Source organism: Parus major, chromosome 6 (genome assembly GCF_001522545.3).
Source record: "Parus major isolate Abel chromosome 6, Parus_major1.1, whole genome shotgun sequence".
NCBI lineage: Eukaryota > Metazoa > Chordata > Aves > Passeriformes > Paridae > Parus > Parus major.
Window position 1 is genome coordinate 22,580,973 of NC_031775.1, and position 24,276 is coordinate 22,605,248.

The window sequence follows — 24,276 nt, forward strand, 5'->3', positions numbered from 1 at the left end:
GGATTCAGTGCCTGAACCTTGTCTGTCCTCCTGTCCACCACAGCCATCAATCTGGATAACAACAGACTCTACTTCTAATTACAAACTTGCCCATACATCTGGACACTGTTCCAGTCACAGCATTAACACCACTAATTATGGTATTTCTCTTCATTGTACCTCTTCTGATGAACTGAAGAAACAAACATAAAATGCAGCAGGAAGGATTAAGTGAAGAGTGAATATTTGGTTACAGAAAAGCACATTCTCATAGCCGTATGTAAAATGAAGAGACTTTGCCTCTCACTCAAATGCCATAATAAATCCTCAAGAATGTAAGAAATTGCTAGCAAAGCAACCAACTCAAGACTCTGATCAATTTTTAATGTGAAAGCAAACATTTGGGGAGAAAAAAAAGATAAAATATTTCCAAAGAAGCACAGTAATTATTCAGTTTGGCTTAGCACTGAAATCCTGACAGAAAAGGGAGATAATTAAGAACAGACTCTGTGTGAACTGACACACAGCTCAGCCTGGATGGATACTGAAACAGAATCACTAAGAATGCAAGTCAAGGCATTGACAGAGTGAAAGCAGTGAGGCCTTATTACAAGTAAGCAGCTGCTACATATCAGCACTCTCTCATATGTGCTGCAGAATCCACAGAAAAGGGCTTCGTGGCAGAAGGACTGTTGCTGAAAAACAAATTAGGGTTCCTGTCCACTTTAATAATACCATATTATATATTAAAATACAAAAATATTATATATCATTGATATTTAATAGTACCATAAAATGACAGGAAAAAATTGGGGTTTTTCCTAGTGTGCCCTAGAACATGCTTCCTCCTCTCCATTCCTCTGGGTAAAGCAGCAATTAAGTTTGTCAACACAGTCTAAAATTGCTTAGTCTGCTCTTTTGGTCCACCCAAAGTATCTCCAGCATCTCATCCTGCAATTTCACAAGCCAGTAGCACCTCTCCCCAATACCTCTCACAACGTTCACACCTCCTTTTGCAAAGTGCCCCCCTTGGGCATGCCTTAGTTTCAGGGTGCACCATTTCAGGTTCTCTGAAGCAGTAACAGCAAGGTCTTCCCCCTCTCTTTAAAATCAGATCATTTTCAAATAAATTAAGCTGTACATCCAAACATAGGAGTATTCAAGAATCAGTCATCACTTTTGAAAAACATGTAGTGTACATGTGTCTGTATGTAACCTAAGACAGAAGCAGCTATTAAACAAGAATTTTACATTCATTACCCTCACTCCCAAGACTGGCCAAGGGCTCTGTAGCAAAGCCAACAGAAAAATCTATGTATCCAGAATTAAGTTGGTACTTTAATCAATATATTCCATCTGATAGGCCTCACACAGCTTAGTGGGCTGGTGCTGTGCAACCAGTTATTCTCAGATCTTTAAAACAAGACAAATTCTCTGTACAATCAATAATAGTTCAAAGAAATTAAGTGGTACAGGAATTAGTGAGTCTGTTCAAAACACTGGAACTATGTAACCTTTGATTCATTATGAATCACACCCTGATGGTGTTAAAGTTTCCTGGTATAATCACACCAGTGATTCCACTAATAGAATCACTCTTTGCAGTTTCTCATGTAATGTTTAATCCTGGGCTTAGGCAGGTGACAATTTTAGTAAATAGTGGTCCTGGACATGTCAGTCCTGAAGTCCTATAATAAGTTTTGCAATATACATATTTAAAGCAGTGGTGAAGCTTCCTTGAGAGGCAGAAAGACAAAGACACTGCATCAAGAACTTACAATGAACTGTGTTACACCTACAGCACAATGTACAGGGTAGACACAGACAGTGTGAACAACACTGCAAAACTTCCTGCTTCAACTACTTCTCGTTGGTGACCTTGAGATAATATTCAAATGAAGAGAAGTACAAACAGCACACTCTGGAAAGCACAACCCAAGTTACGTGTCCAAGCTAGTGACATTCACAAACTGGAATGGTAGCACTAAAATAGCACACATTATAGCTTGTGCATGACAGAAGGGCAGAAATATTGTTAATCAAGACTGGCTGGTTTAAAGCAGTTAATTCAGTTGAGAAAATGGATGGATCCACTTAACACGTAGCTTTTTTTTAAAAAAGAACCAAAGGCTTGTCCATTAACCAAACATAATTGCCTAAGTCCAGAAAGCACACTCTGGAGGCTCTCTAAGCACAAAACTACTTTTTCCTCTTTTACTTGTAGTCTTCCTTCTGGTACCCACCCCTCCAGCCTCAAAAGTCACTTGTTTTAAGGGACAGGGAAAAGGCTTACCTATCCTTAGGGATAGATGGGGCACTGGTAATGCAAATGAAAGCTCCAGTGGCTTTAGAACTCATAAAAGATTTGTTAATTTTTAACTATTTTTAGAAGTAGTTAAATTAACTTCCTCATAATCTGTAGACTATAAAATTAAATTTTCCCTAGTATATGTCTTAGAGGAAGAAATTATTTCAGTCCTGCCAGGTGCACCTGCTATAGGGAAATTTATTCCAGAAAGGCAGAAGACTGCACTGCCAGGGAGGTATCAGGACTGGAATGAGGTATTGTAGGACATATATGGGATGTGGACAGGGCTCAGCTGCACAGTAATGCTGAAAAGGAACACAGAGATGCTGCCTACCTCAAAGCATCCCAGCTAACTCCTTCCATCTTCATCCTCTGCTCCACCCCACTGCAGTGACTCCACAGCAGCTCATCACCTCCCTGGAGAAAATATTCCATGGGGAGACACCCTCCCACTACGATGAACACCATGCAAGTACTTTAAAAGTTGGGAAAGAGATGAAGGGGTGCACCACCTCTTCTAGGATCACAGGAAAGGAAGACAAAGGAAACAGTTTAACAGCAAGTTATGCTCTGGAACACTGGAATCAGGATTTAAAAAATTACCTATATATCCAAATAACTCATCCTTTTACATCCAGGAAAATGCAAGAAGTGAACAAGAGTGTATATTGTGGCATGGTCTAATTAGCTGAGTCAGTTCTGTAGCTCCTGCCTTGCCAAATAGGCCTGAAGTAACATTGTTCCACATCAGCAGCACCATTTATCCTCTTGGTTTGAGGGCAGTGCAAAACAAAAGACTACCAAAGTGAAAAGAAAGGAAGAGGGACAGAAATCAGATCTATTACATTTACTTTTGTGCATAGAACTGGATACTTGACCCTTTGCCAATTATGAAAAGTGACACCTTCTTGAGACAGAGCAGAGGAACAAGGAACATTTCCAGAGCATTACTAGGCACTCCTCTTAAGGCTTTCATGCCACTTGACAACTGCAGGTCCTTTCTTATGCAAGAACAGGTAACCTTCTTTGCAAGAAATTAATAGTAAAGGACAACAGGGAGAACTACAATTTCTAAATAAGCATCTGTGCACCCAAATTCCTGGGACATATACTCACATCCTTGCATCAGGGTCAGGAGAAACTATTAATTATTATGATAGCTCTTTATGACTGCTAACAACAATGATGATACATTCTTTTTCTTGGTTTGGAGTTTTTGAGTTGGTTTTTTTTTTTTGGCTGGTTGGTGTTTTGTTCAGGTTGAGTTTTCTTGGGGTTTTTTTTGGTCATTTTGTGTTTGTTCTGCATCAGTTCCTATTTTAAATGACTTTGTAAATTATTTATCTTGGTCTTTCTATAAATGCTGAAATGTTTAAGTTTCCAATATTGGACACAATTCCACTACTTCCTTTAATGGAAAGTGTTTGGAAACTTTTAATACTGTTCCAGCTAGTTTAGAAAATACCAGGTGCCATGTTGGATAATCTACTAGCAAACTTTCCTGTCAAAAATGAGAATAGCTCCTGTTAGTGGCAATATCCATGTTTGTTTTAAAGCAAACAAAAAAATGCCTTAAATAAAAACAAAACAAACAACAACAACAAAAAACCCCAAACAAAACCAAAAACAACTGAACCCAGTATCAAGAACAGCTATCAACAGCAGTTTAACAAGGCCAACAAGAAAAGAGTTACTTTTCATTATTATTTGACCTCATCTACAAGAGACTGATTCTTGTGTTATTTTGTTTGGGTTTCTTAAGAACTAAACAAACATTAGAAGTCAACATAACATAGCACTTAACATTACAATGCACATCAAAATTGGGGTGAAAATGGCTGCCAGGGATTTATTTCTTTACAGAAAACAAAAAGGTAAACAAATGAATCACAACACTCCAGCTGAAGTTTCAATGGCCATTGCTTTCATGGTGAAAGACGTAAATGTAAGCTTTTCAGAAATTTATCACTTCATACCAGTTGAGAATCTGGTTCATAATTTATCCAACCTATACAGATTAATATAAAGCCATTTTACAAAATGAGTTTTGTTTTGTTTCCCATTCTGCAGCTGATCAAAACGTTGGAACTCATTGGAAAGTTTCTTAACAGTTTTGTTACATGCAACTGCCTGTAAACTGATTTCAATTTAATCTCACTTTCTCATCCTTTCAAACATGGCCTTTCACAATTAGGGATTTCCAATGTAAGGAACATGTAGCAGGGAGCACTGTTCATCCACCCATCATAACCTCTTCTTGAAAGCTGCATCTCTATTGATCTATTGAGCTTCAAATGAGAAACAAGACAAAGATTTTGTGCTCCCTTCTACTGATCAGATTCAGGATCTCAAAACTATGTCCCAGAGAACTCAAGCACCTTAAAGGGATCTCTTTTTCTGACACAATTACAAATCTAAATAAAGTAGTGACTATGGCAGGCTGTAAGATTGTTCAACCCTAACACAAGATTACCCCTAATAACAGAATGTTCTTACATTACTTTTTTCAGCCCAATTTTATATGTCTAAAGTAACAAGATTTCCTCAAGCTCTGTAAATAATTCATGTGCAAAGCTAAAGCACTAGTGGTTTTTGAATCCTCTGAAGACACAGGTCTCTTATCTGTTTATGCTTAAATAAAGCAGTATTACTTCCCCCCCACTGAAAGCTTGAAACAGTTGCATTCACTCACCTCCTGACAGCTGGGGCTGGGTAGATGCACACCAGCCAGAGACACCAGAGAATCAACTGTTTCCAACTCCTGCTGGTAAAAGGTCTGAATTTTGTTTTCTAATAGAAAGCTTTGCACTTTCTCATGAAGCATATGGATTGAGAAATTCTGACCCTCCAGGCCGCTATAAGGATGTCAAAAGAACGTCAAAAGACAAGAAATGGGTTTTAGAACAATTATATAAAGTCAGGCCACTAGACTGGTTTCAAAGGAGGTTTTACTGTCCTTAAAGAATTTGAATTTAAAGCCTTATTTTAAAAAGCACATTTTTATAAACATAAACATTTAACTGTCCTTCAATCATTTTCTATTACGGTTTTGTGAACTTAAGATCTGCAGTCTCTGAAACAACACTAAATGCACCAGGCCTCCCAATAAACATCTAGCTACCCTGAAACTGAGTACAGAAGTGGGTGTTTGATTCAGTTTATTGAGGTTATGTATTTGTGATTGGACAATGACAAGGGCGGGAGAGCACTTCAGTGGAATAGCTCCTTAACCTTACACACAAAACAACATCAGGCAAGGATATTTCTCCATCCTCTCTGCTGACCTCAGCCTCAAGTCTTGTTTTAAATCCTATTTTTTTCACTAGATGAAAGAGGTCTCTACACAGTATTTTACTTTCTTCCTAATATTCACTTTAGTTTAGCGTTATATGTCTTTCCTCAGATTATGGACAGGTATCTCATCTGTATGGATCACCAATTATTTGGCAGAAAAGCAGACTGCTACTATACATTAATGCAGTCTAATCATAGACAGACCCTGTTTGTTTTTTTTCCAGAGTTATTACAACAAGTAAACAATCATAATATCCCATACTTTGCCCCAGGAGCTGTTCTGGATACTGCATTTACCTCTGTGTTTCCTCAGGGCCCTTGAAAGGTTTATCATAAACTTCTCTATAGAGAGAGGGGAGCTCCAGCATTCTTGAAATCTGGACATCACACACGGGATCATCCACTTTATCTGGAGAGGCAATGAGAACATGTAGACCCAGCAGGACTACCATACAATTTTTTTAGCAAGAAAACCTGAGGCAGCACAGCAGAGCTTCACAGCCAGTATTAAATTGGCAAAATTTGTTCACTGTGGTTTTCATATAAAAAACCCCAAAACAATCACCACAAAGACCAATCCTTCTTTTACAGTTTACAAGGAGGTAAAATGGCCTGTTGTGGTGCATTACAGATCGTGCTTTTGTCTGACAACTTATTTAATCAGAATTTATGATCTCTAATTTACCTTTCAGCAATCTTTATCCATTAAATGAAGTTAGCACATAGTAAGGAGCTTTATTTGGGCCAAAGTGAAAGCAATTTAGAGGCTATTTGAATTGCATGGCTCTCTTTGGTATTATTACCAACCCATGAATGGGTTGTATATACTCATAAATCTTCTGTCTGGAAAGGAGGGCTGAACTCCCTTGCAAATTTAAGCTAGAGCTGAAAAATCTAGACTTTTTATCTGACTTACCCAGGGTTTTCAAAAGACAGGCTTTGCTTCACTAAAGAAATAATTTCATTGTTATCTCTGAAAGATCTCACTGGAGAAAACCAACTCTTACACAACAGCACAGACACGGAACTGAGAAGAAGTTATGCAACTGGAAGTTCCCAGAGCACAAGCCGTGGGCTGCAGAGCCCTGCTGCTCAAAGAGCTGTCAGACACAGAAGCAGCACCTGCATGCAGATCTGTGCCTGAGGAATACTTCTCCCTCATCCTGCAGAGCCAGGGAGCTTAGGAGAGGCCAGGCTTCAGTGGGACACTGCCCATATGCTACTGCCTGCCCATGGAATGGATTGTACAGGCTGTGCCAAACAGCAGCCACTTCTTTAAAGCCCTCAGTGCCCTTGGTGAAGTGGGACACAGAAGGTCACCAGCTCCTTTCCCACAGGCTTTGCCTGCTCTACTTCAACACAGAGAAATCTGAAGAGCAAATCATTCTTGCAGACACCCAACCACAGGATCTGCACAGTATTCTTGTATGCATGCTAATCAGCTTTTACAGTTTTTCCAGGAAAGCCTCATTTACAGGAGATCTAATCTCACACATTACACAGTGTCTTCTAACCTTATGCTGTCACAGTTGAAATAAAGATATACAGATGAAAATGCTTAGAAAAATGAGATGCCAGAAAATAAAGTGGAACTATTAAACTAATTACATACAGCTCAGACATTTTCACAGATTCAGACATCTTAGTTACATATATCACAAATTCATAACACTCACAAAAACATGAAGCCTGAATTTCTCTTTGCTGCCTATAGGTTCGGATGTGACCTCTGACCCTGACGACATCTCCAATTGCCAGCTTGGTTTTCTGGCTCACTGTTTCTTGGAGTTTCTTCATCTGTTCAAACACATTGAGACTGCTCGATGTGCTTGGCTGACCTGCAAGAAGTGAGGGAAAGGGAATCAGGCACTAAAGTCAGTGCATTAATTGTCCTTTTGCATTCACCACCTAAAGCACCACATGAGTCATATTACTAAAAAAGGGTAAGGCTCCAGGAACCATGTGCTACATGGGTAGCAAAACTTCTGGGTGATAAAGTTGGTTTACTGTATTATATTTATTTAAATTGTTCACCTGGGGAAAATATAGAAGGGAGAAAATACTGATATACCACTGAAAACGTCATAGATGAGTTGCAAAATTGAAACATAAATTTGAAATTGTTTTTTGTAATTTTTTGATTTTGTCATGCTAAGATGGATGAGAAGGGAAAAGAAAAGTCAGCTGAACCTTTTATATAAAAGAATGAGTCATCTGAGGTGGGGCCAAAGCATTCATGTGATGCAATTTGATGTCTATACTGAGGTGAATGCAACTTGACAGAACATCATGTTTACATAACACAACTTTGTAGGACATTAAATCCTTCATAACTTAAAACCTGATTAATGTTCCAAGAATCCCTGATCACAATTACAAGAGGCTGGAAGAAAGTTTCCTGTGCCCCCTAAGAGCTTTCTTTAGCAGGTACAAATAAATGAATTGCCATTCTTAGTATAGTGTCCATCCAAGCACTACTGCTGTATGTGTAAAATCAGAATACAAGTCTGAAAAGCATTCTTGGCCCTTATTCTATTTCAAGCAGTATTTCATGCAATTCCTTTTAATGCATCTAAGTTCCTCATTTAAGTTCCTCAAAACTGACTTGATTGTGTGTCTCCTTTTTTGAGAGCTGTGCCAGATCATCACCACTCCAAAGTGAGAGCTGTCATCCACATTCCGGTTAGGACCGTTTGTACCACCTGTCATATGATTCTTAAATATAAGGATGAATTATCTATCTGTATAAATGGTCTTGTTCCACAGACATCAGAGTTTTTAACTTTTACATCAAGCTTTCCTTTCTCCATTCTATTAATATGTATCCCTAACACTGCAGATGACACCAGTAAGATTTATTTCAGTAGCATTTGATCAGCTCCATATTAGGGTTGTCAATCCACTACATGGGCCAAGAAGATCCAAAGTAGAAAGAATTCTGCAATTTTATCAACAAGAAACAGTGGGAGAAAAAGCAAAGAGACAGCCAGACACTAGTGAGTTGTTCTCTTAGTGAGTACAATAATACATTCATTTCAAATGCACAATTACTGCACACGTAGGACTTGCCCAAATTGTAAAAGACTGCTGGCATCCTCCCACTGTGTTTGAAGCTACTTTCAAGTTCATTGCTGACAGTGTCTGTATGAGCAGGAGTATATGAATACAAACAAAGCAAGGATAAATCCTGAAACCATAATCACAAGGGTAGGTCAATGGACTAACTTTGGAAACAGAAGTTGTGGCACATTTCCAGCCTAGTTCCTTACTAGATGAAGTCACAGAAATAACCTTAGGCAAATTCTCTGAACAATGTCAGCATAGAACTAAAATATCATATTACTCAAATAAGGAAAAGGCAGGGACAGGACATAATGTAATAGTTTTATTGGCATCACCCTTGAAAACAACACAAAAATGAAAAGAAAATTCCCAAAATGCCCCAAGGCAGTATGATGTGGTAGTTTAAAATTAAAAATAAAAAATAATAAAAAATTGAACAGTTGAATTGGCTATTCTGCAAGTTTGATCACTTACTAAATTATTTAAGACAGATGTAAGTAAAAACATACAGTTAAAAGAGGACTTGCTCATTTGATAAATTACCTGATAAAGGTGTTTCTGCTACCATGGGATTTTTCCAGCAGACACAATTTATAACTCCAGTACTATCATCCACTGGAAAAAAAAAATAAATTGCAAGAATTACAGACTAGGAAAGCAGGCACTCATGTTCCCAGAAGTGAAGATACATAAATATGTAGGGAGGTAACTGCAGAGGATATCTCATTCCAACTGGTTTGGAAGGTAAAGTGGATGTCCAAACTCTACTAACATATCTGAAATAATTTCCACAGTTGTTTCAGACATGGCAGTAGCTCAGCACCAGATGTTCCTACGTGCATAATCAGCAAAGTAACAGGTATATTATCAAAGAAAGATCATACACTAATTTAAATTATGAGGCTTCAGTACATATATTGGATACTAAGGGGTTTCAATCTCACTGACAAGATCAAGAGAAGAATCAGTGTTGAAGGCTGAAGTCAGACAAATTAAAATAGGAACTAGGCACAAACCACAGAAGCATTACTATACTATTACAGTGAGAAAACAGCACTTCAACATTTGGGGAATCAACCATGTGAATAAACCAGGAGTGCAGCTACCTGCAGCTGCATTGGTTTCCATGCCAATATCACGCTCAAAGTCTACTGGTCTTTCCAATATTAGGTGATGTCCAGGGAGCAGAAAGGCAGCTCCTCTAGGCAGGAAGGACAGAAGACAGTACATGCTTGTGGTTCTGCTCTAAGCCAGGAATTCCCAACTTAAAGTGTAGGTGCTGGTGGCATGCACGCCACTTCCGCTGCTGAAAAGGCTCGACACCTTCTCCTGAGCACGGAGCTGTTTTTCCTGTTTTGCCAGTGTCCAATGAAAATAAATTTTACAATTTCTGCTCCAGGCACTGCATTGTCAATGAGAGCAGGAAAAGACAAAACTCAAAGGAAACTAAAGTCTGTCAGAAGAATCAATTTTCTATTGATAAGGGACTGTACACAGATGGTCTGTACAACAAACACTCTAAATAGAAGGCACGAAGTGTGATCATCCAGCCAACACACCTTGCTTTTTGAATGTAACATCTCCAAGACTGAGATTCCACTCCTCACAAAAGGAAACCTGCAATTTTCTTCTGCTCCTTAAACCAGGTCCATGACCAAAAAAGTAACAGCAATGTTTTCCACAAAGGTGCTGACTGGTACCTGCAGTCATTTCCTCTGGGAACTATAGCATCAAAGCAAAATTCCTTTGCATTGTCTCACGTTTTAAAACAATCTCCCTATTTGGGGGGGGGTCTAATTTCAAATCATTGTCTTGCCTTCCTGTTTCCAAGCAGTTTAGCTGCACATTCTTATTAACAAACTTAGAGCACTTATAAGATGCAGGCAATTCCAAATTGCATCACAAAAGTATGCTCCTCTCTGCTACCTCTGTTTTGAGCTGCTGTGTCTGCAACTATTTCAGCAGCTTTAATTTTGTACCAGAGCACAGGTAAAAATCTGGTGGTAGGATTTCCTCTCCTTGGTACAGACAGACAGCAACTATTTTAGTAGGAGTCAGAACCCTCATAAGCAATGCCAAGCCATCCATGCAAGCCAGCAATGGCAACAAGAAGCAGGGCAGATAACATTTCACTCTTGCATTCCCACAGTTTCTAGATGTTCCAGCTTGCACCAGCTGAGACAGACAGGCTTCCTAAGAAGGGCTTGGAAACAAACCAAGTAAGACTGAAGGATTAAGAGGCCAGACTCCTCCTCATCAATGTAACAGCTGAAAACAGAGTCCTGGAGAGACTGACCTGTACTTGATCACACAAGGAAGCTGGTAGCAGAGCAAGGTTCTGAAACAAAGCTTTGCAATTTCACAGATGAAAGCTTTGAAAAAAAAGACAAGTAACTCCTGAAGCACACATGAATGAGAACTCTTGCAATTGTATTCTAATTAGACAAGAGAATGTTAATCTATTTTAAATGCACTCAAGGGGTCTACAAACTTTTGAAAACTTCCTGTACTCCCTGTGCCGCCCTTCCTCATCTCTTTGGGTTTTAACTTTTGTTTATTTGGGTTTTTGGTGGGTTTACTTTTTGTTTGTTGGGGTTTATTTTCCTGGTTTTTGTTTGTTTGGCTCTGGTTTCTTTGAGTCTTGCTTAATTATTTGAGGGGTAGTTCAAAGCTACCTGTTAAATGAGATAATTGAATAAATTTTTATTTATTTATGACAAAAAGGGTATGGTTCTTGTCAGGCTTCCATGAACCTACTGAGATGCTGGTGGTTTTTTTTTTTTTATTTGAGTTGATTTTAAATCAACTGCCTTTCAGTCTTTCAAGTCAGTTTTGGAGTACAAGGAAAACCACGTGTGATGTTTGATTTTGTTAAGACGGAAAGGGAAAAAAATGTCAGAAAGGTGCATTAGGTAAAATATGAGCTTGATCAAAGCTATGTTTTAATTAGATATCTTTCTCCTAACTTATCATAATAATACCAAGAAACAATCAAAGTGTCAAAATCAGATATTGCACAGCATGTATTTTTATTTTTTAAGTCAGGAAAGAGTAAATAAACTCTTTTTTACAATTATAATTTCATCATTAGTTCTGGCTGTAGAGTTCTTAGCAGAGGACCTAAGATTCTTTAAAGTGAATGATGTGTATTCTGAAGCAGACAGATAGGAAATGAGGCGGGAGGATCATGGCAGGGACAAAAAGACATTTCAGTTACCTATCAGAGGGAAAGTATATGGAGGGAATTGCTTTGTAAGTCACTTTCAAGCAGATGGAAAGTGAGCAAGTCCTGAGCAGTGTCACACTCCAACTGATGCAACCCCTGTGACTCACCAGAGTCTGTTGAACTGAGAGATGCAAGAAGTTACAAGCAGGAAACTGTCTAAGAAGTTACAATTTTGCACTGGTGGAGTCGGCCTGCCTGAAAGGGAGGGCAGGCTGGGGAGAGGCACCCTGGCAGGTAGCCTGAAAACTCAAACCAGGAACTGCTGGAACAAAGACTGGAGTTGGATGTGAAAGGACAGCAGGAAGCCAGGCTTAATGTGAGCTGCACTTGAAGGTCGGCTGATCTAAAGCCTTAATTCCACTACTCTGCAGTTTCTTTTTATTTCTAGTCCTCCACTTTCTGTCCCAGTCAAACATTTTCAACAGATTTAGTTGTTAAACTGATGCTGAGAGCAGCATGGAAAACCCTTAACTGTAGAATTGGTTTTGTCTTGGTCATTTTGATTGCATCTTCCTCTGTTCTCATGAAGTGATAAATGCATTTGCAGTCAATGCCACTCTGCAGCAGTTTGATGCTGGGAAATTCATCAGTAGTATCTTCACAGTACTCCAGAGGGTCAGGGAACTGCACTTTTACAAGCAAGGGAATTGGGAAGGAGAGGCACTCTGTGACTCACCTGTACCATGGGAAAATCCATGGCAAAGGAAGACACTGGCCATAAGAGCTTCAATAGGATCTGTGCATTTGGCTCCCCCTTCCTACTGAGTGACCTCCCCCCACCTTATCAAACTTGCCACATCACCACTGCTCCACTCTGCTTTTTCTCCAGATGTAAAAGACAGTTGAACAAAATGACAACCAGATGTTTCCATGTTAATAAAACTGAATACTGAGAAAAGCAATACAGAGGAGACAGCTCCCAGCTGGTGTTGGCAAGGACTGGTACTATGATGCTTGAGTTCATTTGTTAAGACTCTTGTGCATCTAAACATAAAAAAGGTCCTGATTGCTGTTAGAAGTTGGCTCCAAGATATGACAAGACATTCAAAAAGTCAGAAGAGATTTCTAAGGTTCCAATATGGAAGAAGCAATTTCCCATTTGTGACACTGTTAAATTTATTTGCATCGGACCAAAGAGACTAGAAATAGGAGAGGAAGGTGGCAGAGTCCAATGACAAAGCACCAAAATGAAGATTTGCTACATAGCCCCACATGAATCAATTACTCTGTGTTAACTATTTAATTCTCTATTTTTGGAGATAAACAGTAGCTTCCCTACGCTTGCCAAGTAATCTCAGCTGTAGATATACAGATTAGGATAAGAGCACATTAGTTTCAAGAATACATAATGAGCAAATAAGGAAACCTTTCAGTTCTAACAGTAACTAAGATTAAAGTCTGGTAAGTGCAAGAAGGAAGAAAGAAAGACATTTTCCTTACCTCCACAATTATAAAAGGCATCTCGCTCCTTTGTTTGAACCACTATCCCAACAACATCCACCTGTCTTATCGGATGGCCATTATAAAAGAATATACCTAGACACAAAACATGCTTGATTAGTGTAGCGATTCTTTCAACACCCTACCCTACATAGTCACATTTCTCAGTAAAAAAAACTTACTTTCTTACATATTTAATATATCTTAAATTATACAGTGCCTACACAGGAAAAATACCCTGTATCACTGGAGAGTAGGAACACTTAAAGGAGAAAGTATCAGCTTTACTTAGGATAGCAAAAGCTTGCTTTTGTAGAGTGTCAGAATCTTATTAACCTCTTGTTTTCTAGCACGTTTGGATCTGAAAAAAAACCCTGTTTGCTGCAAGCATTAAGGTGGTTTTTGTTTGTTTGTTTTGTTGTTTCATTTGGCTTTTTGTTTTGCTTTGTTGTTTGGTTTGGGTTTTTTTATATCTTCATAAGGCTTCAGAATAAATAATAGAACACAAAGGAAGCAGTTTGAGCTTCTCACAATGCAGCTGTTCCTGATTAGGGCAGAGCCTCCAAAAGGAAAACTAACATAATTCTGTCTTTCATTTCTAGAAGAACAGGAGCCGTGGGGGCAGGGGGAGATCAACAGCTCTCTCAGACTGCAGAATACACTACTGCAGTCATTGTGGACTGCATCCTGAACTTCAGTTTCTGAAAACATGCGTTCTAAAAACATCCCTTCAAAGCTATTTTTGTGCATCTATAAAGATAACTTAAATAACACTTAGAAACATGTCCAGGAAACAGTGAGAAATCACAGCCCAGTGGACTCTGACAGCACTGAGGTTGCCTCACTCTGTAATCCCTTTCAAGAGAGTGACAAATGTTGTTAACAAACACTAATGTAAACATCATACACTGAGGCTTCACAGTTCAGCAGCAGGAGGAAAATAGGGCAATAAGCTCCAAATATACCCTGGGCTGGCTAGTTTTCAGTGAATGTGTTGTCTTCAGTTTTCAAATACTGCTGCTTTACTGAAATAAGCCATCTGGGATGTTCAATAACTGTCTTCTGAAAACTAGATAACTCGAGGGACTCAGAAGGGAACATTTGGCTCCATACACCGTGGCAAGTGTTATTCTTACAAAGGGAAACACAGCAGCAAGGGAGTCAGAAAAGTATTCTGTATTAAAAAAAACCTAAATCCAAAATCCAAAAATAACTTGTCCTACATAGCGAGCAGCCTTAAATGAGCCTGGAATTAACTTCATGCAAGACAGAGAGAAAACACAAAAGTTTCAGAAGAAATCAGAGGTGATCAGCCAAGCAGCTCATAAGCAGAAATTTTGCTTATAAAAATCCATGGCAATGTTTTCAGGATGCATCTATGGTTATCATCTCAGATCTGGCTATACTAATCATGCAGTCACTGGTCAGGTCAGGCATAAAGAGTGATTAGCAGGTCTGTCCACTTGTCTCACATTTCATTTACCAGAGCACAAATAAACACTGCTAGAGAAACCCCCAGTGGAGATGCTCTCAGTGTATGCAGTCATTCACCAAATCATACAACATCTCTGTAAATGGTCTGGGCTAGTTTCAGGGTAAGTCTGTGGAGCAGAGACTCCAAGCTCCTGATTATGCAAACAAGCAACATGTTATTATGTTTGTTTCCCAGCTAGTAAGCTGAGTTTTGGCAGATGACAGATACCAAATAAAACTGGTTTTCTCCATACCCATAAACTCATGTAGAACTCCACCCTTACTGCCAGAGAAACTACCCAAATAAATTTGAAGAATGAAATTATATTTAACCTATTAGAAGGTGCTAGACTTGATGACTTCAAGGTGTAACTTACTCCACCTGCCAGTTTATTTCTTCAAATTAAGTCCATATTGGTAGCAATAAATATATACTAAATATTTGAAGCTGTGGACAAACACATTCAGTGAGGTTCCTAATAACCCAGTAATCAACAGATAGAGCAGAATGCCATTACCACAACAGTCACAGCAGTGCTAGAGGGGGCTATAGATACAGGGCTCTCTAGGGCAAGTTCTGTTCATGTCTGTACTAGCATAACTGTGCTATTTGCCATTCCTTTAATTATTATTACCTCCTTTCATGCTATTTGTAGCTTCCCTTGCTTGTTGATAAACTGTCACAAAGCAGCGGTGCATGATAACTCTGAGAAAACTCATTTCCATGATGTGATTATGTGTTACAACTGAGTTTGACACCCACTCTCATTGCAAGGCTGCTAAAACACCACAATTGCTGTTTTTATCTGGGAGCTTTTCCAGCCTTCTTGTCACCATTTATAGCAGCAGAGTAATTGGCCAGGTTTACTGCTTCCCTCTGTGTCGTTTTAAGGGATTAGTCACTGTGGCATCAAATCCTAATGCTTAAAAGTGGAAAGAAAAAACTCATTAGGTCATTCAGTCCGTTTCCTCAGGGCCAATACAAGACCATTTTGTACAGTAAATTCCTGGCAATCTGTACAGTCAGGATATAAACAATCCCAGTGAAGGGCATCCCACCTTTTTCCTGGGAAGACTGTGCCATGGTCTAACAGATGTCATTCTAGGGATGTTTTTCCTGACATTCAGTCTGTTTTTCTTTCCATTTTTCCTAGTTACAACTTTTTGTTTTGCACTCATTCATTCTTAATTACCATTACTTAATGACTGATTTATAGCCAACCATATACTTAGCTTCAGCTGGTCTTTAAAAGCCCATTAAATGCAGGAAGCATTGACAACAAACACCTACGTTCTTCCTTCCCCAAAAGGTATTAATTTTAGTGTTTTTGTTTTGCTATCATTTGTTGCCAACAATTAAGACACACTGAAAAATGTCTGGTTTGGTATATATACAGCACCAGGAGAATAAACAAAATTCAGGATGCTGGTTCTAGAAAAAATAATTTTATTTGAAGTTTGGTTTAGAAAATGATACAGGATTGCAAACAAGCTTAAATGTGCAGAGTGCCAGATGCACAGGAAGTGGAGAAAGATCAAATGTACCAACTGTAAAGGCTGATATCTTGATATGACAGATACCACCTCCTTAGGATCATCTTAGAAAAAAAGGGTAATAACAAAACTGAAAAAGTTCCTGAAGCAGAAGCCAACTCAGTTAAGTAAAAGAACAGAAAGAGAAGTAAGAAGGGAAATTCAGGTAACTTGAAGGTAAAAAAGAGAGCAGGACTTCACTTTCTAGGACTTTTCCTGCTACCATGAAATGTTTGTTGGTGTTCATAAGGTTAATTATTCTCAATACATTTTCACATGTGTATGTACTGATGTTCAAGTCCAAACTACAATCCAATTCTGCTGGCATTGAATTGTGTTGTATTTTGTTTGAAAACAATTAAAATATCTCTAACTGATGAAGAACAGTTTTTACCAGATGCATTTCCTACAGCAGTACTACTAGAAGACATTTTAAGACAGTTCAAAAAGGCCTCTAAATAAAACTTACTGTAGGACAAATATCAACAAGTCTGCAGCCTAATTACTGTAATGAATTTAAGACAAAACTCACCTGCCATGTTAAATAACAAAGATAGATAGATAGATAGATATTTGTGGTTTGTGAAGTCCTTATGTACATAAAAATAGTTGCAAGAAGAGAAAAAAAAACTGCCAGTCCTTCATTTCTCCAAAAATAGCACTGCTGTTATCCTTGCTGTTAAAGAAAACTGAAGAAGAATAACAAAACCTACAAGCAAAGCATATTCAAAGAGCCAAACAGGGGTACTTAGTCTCCATGGACAGAAAAAAATAAAAACCACAAACAAAACATCAAAACCAAACCAAAGATATAAACTGTACTTAGGGCTTATTGCTTTTCCTCATTAATTCTAAGTTCTTTGGGTTCCTCCCTGATAATCTTGCACTGTGTCAACTTGGGTTCATTAGTTGGGACTAATGAACCCTTCCACAGCAGAAGACACACTGCAGTCTATTTAAAGTCTGTGTAGTGAAAACAGAAATCCAAGGTCAGAGCCGTGTTGCTTCAGCCAAAGCTCACATGTGGGTGACACTGCAAACCAGCAGGACACAGACTGCAAAGCAGATAAGGAGTAAGGTCCAGCATGGAGGCCAGAATTTACAATAAGGCTGTTCCAATGTATGAAGAATATCATGTATCTATCATAATAAAAAATTAAGGAGACAAAACTTCAAAATTTGTATTTGTTTTCTAATGTACTAATATCCATAGGAAAAAGCAAAATCACATCCAGTGATGCCATCAACAGTCAAAATTTTCCAAAATACGTAGAGACAGTGGGGAGAAAACAATACATATGGCCAGAAAGAACTAGAATTTTTAAGAAATAACTTTATCAGAATATAACAAGCATTACCACAGAGAGGAAACACATTACCTTAATGTAAAAGAAGTTCTGAAGAGAAGGAAAAGCCATTTTAACAAATAAATTTTATTTTTCATATACATTTCACATACAACCTAAAAAGATATTAATGTTACTTAGCTTAAGCACATGGAAAACTACTTTACTGATGTTTGTGAAGTATTCTTCAATCCCTTGATAAAAAGCACAGCATAAATCAATTATAACATTGTGTATCATAATCAGCACATATAAATACATACCTGGCACCTGTTTAGATTCTCTCATTTCTATAATATCTTTAATATAGAGTCTTGCAAAGGCAGAAAATACAGGATCTATCCCCCAGTGCAGAGAAGGCATCTCTTCTTCATACTTTGACTCAGACTGCATCCAAAACCTGTGAACACAGAAGGACTTGTAATTGATTCCTACACAGGTGAAGAGCTGTTCACATATGCCCCAGCTAAATGAAAAAACAGCCCTTGAGTTTACACACAATAAAACAGCAGAGCTGAAGATGAGACACTGGAGTTTATCTAATCTAATGTTATATTTATTGATCAATATTTCATGTGTCACCACATGAAATATTTGAAGTATCAATACTCATGATTTGTTTGAAGTACTGAGAATCCAGCAACAGCATTTCCCCTAGTAACTTCAAATCAAATAGAATTTTAGAGATTTTTCCTCTCCAAATCCATAGAGAACTGAAGTCAACATTTCTTTAAAAGAGCAGGATTTTGGGATCCTGAGTGGTTACTTTCTCTACAGATGATTATTATTTCCCTCATCATTCTCCTTCCCACCCTTAACATATTCTTCTCATAGTTCATCCTGTGCTTTATTGTGGATTAAGGAAGGATGACTATTTAAAACAAAAGCAGCCATCCCTTCCTTATTTTGAGAATGTAGTCTCCACTAACTTTGAAATTGTTACTTTCCCCTTTTACCCTTTCAGATTTCAGTTTAATGCCTGCCATCTTCTGCCATTACAGATCCAATTCTCTGCTTATCACAGTGTTGATATCAAAAACCCCAGCACTTGATTCAGGAAGATCCTCATAAAGATTTGGAAGCTGAAAATATTTTCTATCGGCTTCTCCTGTATGGACATAGTTCCTGTAAGGCTTTCCAGGTCACCTTCCAGTGGGTGTCAGCCCCTTGCAGCTCTAAGTCAAAGGTACTAAGTGGACTGATTTTGAATAGTGTACCACAGGGCTAAGATTTGGCAGCTCCAGTCTCCTGAGAGGAAGCAGCTCCCAGGGATCTCTGCAGTCTGGGAGGAGCACTGGTAGCTACTGATGTAGAGACAACACGCCATGAACATCACAACACCTTGTCTCACTAAGAAACTGCAAAGCTTGGATTCTGCATAGTTCTAATGTTTAAATTTTAATTTGAGGAAAGGGAAAATAAAAAGGGTGTAGCACAACAAACCAGAGTGTTGCTAACACCTCCTCTATACTGTGTACAGAACTGCAGTGATAATTCAATTCCTGTCCAACTTACTTTTTTTTTTTTAATTTAAGGAAAAAAAATAAAATAAAAAAGTCAGTGTTATTTACCCTTCCTTGAACTGGTCATTTCTTTGGTGAGACATTGAAAATATCTGATTTAGTCAGTTCCAGCAGTAAATTCACCATTAAGTAACAAACTGAAATAGTTTTGTTTACACCTGGATTCGTATCTCAGTCCCCACTACAGACAGCTCTTCCCAACCTTTCCTTTTTGCACCTGCAATTTTGAGATCTACTCAAAAATGTCCCACCATTCCTCTCTTACTCAAGTCTCCCCAAGAAGCACCCTTTTTCTGTTGCTGAATTGAGACATTGCTCAATAGAAATTTAGAAATTAAGCTGTTAAGTGTATGATCTTAACACAAGCTGCTATTCTTCCATATGGCAATTCTTTGGATACTTGCTACAGTCTATGTCAAATTTAGACCATAAAGTTTCTCAAGGAAACAAATATTTTGAACCTGTATTTTATTTGACGTGCTCATTTTCTTAACAAAATTAGTCTCTTCATCTCTTTTTGATTGCAGTCTCTAGTACAAAGTTATACTCCTTTCAGCTTCATGCCCCCCAATTTACTCTGCATGGTTACAAAGCCTGTCACAGCTCAGCACCTGTTTTTCCTGCTAGACAGACAGTAGACTGAGATAACCAGCAAAAAGAGACAATCAGGTGACAAGTCTGTCTAACCTTTTGTATTTTGGGTAAACAGACACTCCTTGGGGTAAAAAGCAGAAGTCACCCCTACATATGTGTGCATCTGAGGGGAAATCAATGAAGCAGTTCCACTGGACATTAAAAATTTCTGTGTTACGGCATTTTATAGCCACTTGTCAGCTCTGAAATGTCCAAATGTTAACAAATCAAATCCAAGCCACACTTTTAGCCTAAATGAAGCATCTCCCTGAAATTTTTTACTGCTTCCCTGTTCTGAAGGGAGATTTCTGCAGCAAAAGCTCTTTCTATGTCAGAAACTATTGGGAATTAAATCTCCAATTCTGGAGCTTCCTTCTCACTCCAAGGCCTTGTTACAGCTCTTCACTGGAGATATTTATACCAATCGTAAGTCTTTATGTAGAGACCACTCTGCTTGGTTCAAGCCTGCTACAACACTTTATCTTACAGATCTGGCAAAGATTCCTTGACAAAACCTAAATCATGCCCGCAGTACTATGGGGGCATCACAGGATTCCTTGGAGTCCAAAGGACAAATCTGCTGAAGTCCTGAGTTACAGACATTCCATTCACACTAGGATAGGACAGTGGAACCATACCCCAGCCACCCACTCATTTTCAGCAATGTCTGACAGGCACACAAGGGCACTCTGCACATCAGCCAAAGTCTTTCCCAGCCTCTTTGCGGTCCCAAAAGCCCTCCTAATCCTTGACACCACCCAAAACCAAGCCTATTTTCTTCCTTCCCTCCCAAGTGGCCAGCTTGGTAGCTACATTTCAACAGTGGCCTATCTGAAGCCAAAAACTTGTGGGCAGTTGGAAAAAAAAAAGATATTTAGTGCCTCCTGCATGTACTGCTTGGCTCCAATACTGCTAGTACCAGACCATTCTTCTCAACAGTTGTCTGTCTGCTCCTAAAGCAAAACAAGATGTAAACTATTTCCAAAGGATCTATTCACTGAGTTTCCAAGCTTGTTTCAGGCAGACTGAGAGTATTAAAAAACATAATTCCTATAAGGCTGACAAAACTCTTCCAATCATTTATCTTTTGATATATAATAGTATCTTCCCGTAACTTTTTCTTAAGTTGGCACAGGAAGCCTCTCTATCCTGGTGTTAATAAATGAGTCATCCTGGCAAAAGTAGAACTTTCCATTATGTTACAAGTGTTTTCAGCTCTTAACTGGTACCATTGGTGATATGCTATCAGCAAGGAAGATAAGAGCTGCTCTGTACAATGAAGATCCAAGGGGCAAATAGGGACATTGTGGAGATGCACAATGTTATAATCAATGAGAACCAGACAGCAAACAATAGACAATTCTGAACAGATACTAATATACAGTACAAATGTTTAAGGATCAAACTGGCTTTTGCTGGGAGATGGTGATCAGGCTTAGCAATATAAACAACACAGAGTCCTAGCAAAAGGTCATTCATTTCTGCATTTTAAGTGCAGTGTAATGACTTCACTGCAGCAGGGTTGTTGGAGTGCAAGGAATTCTATCCTGTTACAGGAGAAAAAAGGCAACAGAAGCATCTAGTCCACAAATTCATTAGATAGAAGATATCAGAATTCTATTTTTAACTCCAGAAAAAGGCTATGAAGGCATAATCAAAACTAAAAAAACAATTAAGTTCTTCTTGGGAAAATAACTCTGTTTGAAGGGCAAAAATGTAAAGTTTACATAGTAGGTATCTAGATACAAATAAACAAGAAGCCACAATTTGAGATTATTCTAACATATTAAAATAGGGCTGTCTCTTCCAGCCCCTGCTATCTATGTTAGCTTTCCTGACTCTGCTTGACTACCAAGTCCATAATCCCCAGAGGGATCTTGTGAGCTCAGTGAGGTATTATCCTAGAAGGGAAAGCAATGAAAATTGGCACCCTTCCCAACCATGCCACCCCCCCAACCCATTTTCTTTCTGCCCTCCTAAGCAGCCTACCTGGTAGCCTTATCTCAATAGCTTCCTATTTAACACCCTATTGATTTATCCAGTAGAATAAGCCCTGGCCAATAAATTTCTTGGCCCATATTCTTGTGCCCACCACATACCTTTTCCAAAAAAGGTAAACAGTCTTCTTCCAATCCCAGTGCAATTGAAACCTCAAAGAAGAGTATCTGTTTTAATGTTTCTTGTTGTCTTTTCTCCAAATTTGATTAACAACCAGAGCTCTTGGAGAAAATTGCCTTAGCTTGAGATTAATCATTTTGAGCCAAGAAAATGTGTCTTGCCAGCAGCTGTCTGCAATTGTTCTGCAAGTGCTAGCACACTGCTGCAAAAACTCTTTCTCAAGGTAGCTATGAATCACAAACAGAATTTATGCACTCATACTGGCAACTTAAACATCCTACCAGGCTTTCACTCTTCCACTAAGGCTGCCACTACTATGGTAGCACTGACAATTTACACTGGAAACAGCTCCTAAACAGTTGGAGTTGCCAACCCAGTGCATTAAAACAACTTAAAGTCACCACTGGTTTACTTGAATAAATTAGGCCAGAAACTGCAGCTGTCAAAAACTGCTTCATAGATCAGCCATTCCTGCCACAGACAAAGCAACTTGTGGAAAGAGGAGCAGAGTCAACAGCTGGGTTTTGTAACACCCTCTGTCATTTGAATTGAAATCATCTGTGTCTGAGTCAACATACTATGTAACAAATGACTATTATTCAGCTCTTCATGATCAGCAGAGGCAATTCCAACATAGTACAGTCAAACCCACCATTTTTCAGGAAATGTTTTTAATTACCTACAGCCGCATACAACATTTTGAATTAAAACCAAATAAACCCATTGTATTATCATACAAATAAATCTTACTGAACTGGGCAGTAAAGCTTTTAGTTACAGTTAACATGGAACAAAGAAACATGTGAAACTCACCCATAGGTTTTTCAAAAATACATAATTAAAAGAAAGTTTTAATGCTGACATGTCTGTTGTGTAACAGTCTTCCAGTGGAGTTAATGTCTCCATGTCATAAGTTTTAATGTGTCTCACTCCCTCTGATTTCACCTTTGCACAGCACTGTCTGGAAAACCTTCTGGACAGGTGCATGTGGCTGTAGGAAACCAAAGAAACTGGCTCCTTCACCACCCAGTCTTGGAAGGGGGACAAAGCCTACAGTCCTAGATTGTCTCCTTTTGGCATTGAAACTTGTTTTATGTAAAAAAGTTTTGGCATTCAATTTTCCAAAAGCATGATTCTGAAAAACTAACAGGGAAGGGTGTAACAAAGTAAACAGTAGAAGTAGCTCTTTCCGATCCTAGTCCCATGCAATGGATACAATTTCCCATGGATCAAGAAATCAGCCAATCACTCAGCAGACCAGAAAACTAGCTTTGTATTTCTCATGGTCACCTGTAAGCTTACCAGAAATAAGGTAGTAGGGACTCACTACCGATATTCAGAAAAGCTTCTCTCCCTATGTGTATTTTAAAGCTATTGGATAATCACACTGAAGTGCCTTCTTCAACTAATTCCCTAACCTGTCTCAAGCGAGGGCAGGAGGAAGCCTATGAGGATGATTAACTCTCTCTGAAAACTCTTAATCACTCACAGTGCTGCCAGAATGAGCTGAGCTGAAGAAAAGACATTCTTTCACTGGGAGAGAAGATTCTTAGTTATTACTGCAAATTAAAAACAAACAAAAATAAAAATAAATTACTTCTTATAAATAGTTTCTTGCTTGGAGGAACAGCAGTATAAAAATTGTGATAGCCAGATGATTCCAACCAGGATGTTGGAAACTTTTTTGACAGATACTTTTAATCAGGAGGTGATGCTGCCCCTCTACTCAGCCTGGTGAGGCCACATTTGGAGTTCTGTGTCCAGTTCTGGGCTCCTCAGTATGAGAGAGACATGTTGCTCCTGGAGTGGGTCCAGCAGATGATTAAGGGACTGGAGCATCTCTCCTATGAGGAAAGGCTGAGAGCTGGGCCTGGTCAACCTAGAGAAGAGACACCTAAAAGGGGACCTTGTCAATGCCTAGAAGTGTCTGAAGGAAGGATGTCAAGATCAGACCAGGCTCTTCAGTGCTGTTGGGCAACAGGACAAGAGGCAATGGGCAGAAATTGCTGCACAGGAGTTCCACCTGAACATGAAGAAGAATTTCTGTGCTATGTGGGTGAACACACACTGGAGCAGATTGCCCAGAGAGGCTGTGCAGTCTCCCTCAGCGGACACATTCCAGAACTGTCTGGACAGAATCCACAGTAATGTGGCTAAGGGGTCCTGCTTAAGCAGAAGGTTGGACCCTGCCAACCTGATCTGTTCTGTGATTCTGTAATTTACTGATACAACACAAAGGAATTAACTAAAAGAGAAAAAAGAATAAAACCTAATTCACCTCAGCTTAGGACAACACAGTTAGCTTTCCTACTCTCTTTTAGCAGTGTAACAGATGTAAAG

At 38.8% G+C, this 24,276-nt stretch overlaps 1 protein-coding gene across 2 annotated transcripts in view; it reads right to left on the reverse strand.

The window, feature by feature from the left end:
- Positions 1-24,276, reverse strand: part of STN1 (STN1 subunit of CST complex) — a 47,381-nt gene that overhangs the window by 14,382 nt on the left and 8,723 nt on the right. The window contains exons 1-7 of one of the 2 annotated variants that reach the window (XM_033515730.1): positions 21,918-22,479; positions 17,926-18,062; positions 13,311-13,406; positions 9,188-9,259; positions 7,258-7,419; positions 5,879-5,990; positions 4,980-5,142 (exon numbers count right to left, since the gene is read on the reverse strand). In XM_033515730.1, the coding sequence (XP_033371621.1) occupies positions 4,980-5,142; positions 5,879-5,990; positions 7,258-7,419; positions 9,188-9,259; positions 13,311-13,406; positions 17,926-18,055 (735 nt within the window). In that variant the 5' untranslated portion in view covers positions 18,056-18,062; positions 21,918-22,479. Of the gene's footprint in view, positions 1-4,979; positions 5,143-5,878; positions 5,991-7,257; positions 7,420-9,187; positions 9,260-13,310; positions 13,407-17,925; positions 18,063-21,917; positions 22,480-24,276 lie in introns of those variants that run through there. The other variant, XM_015633764.1, reaches the window with a different exon arrangement.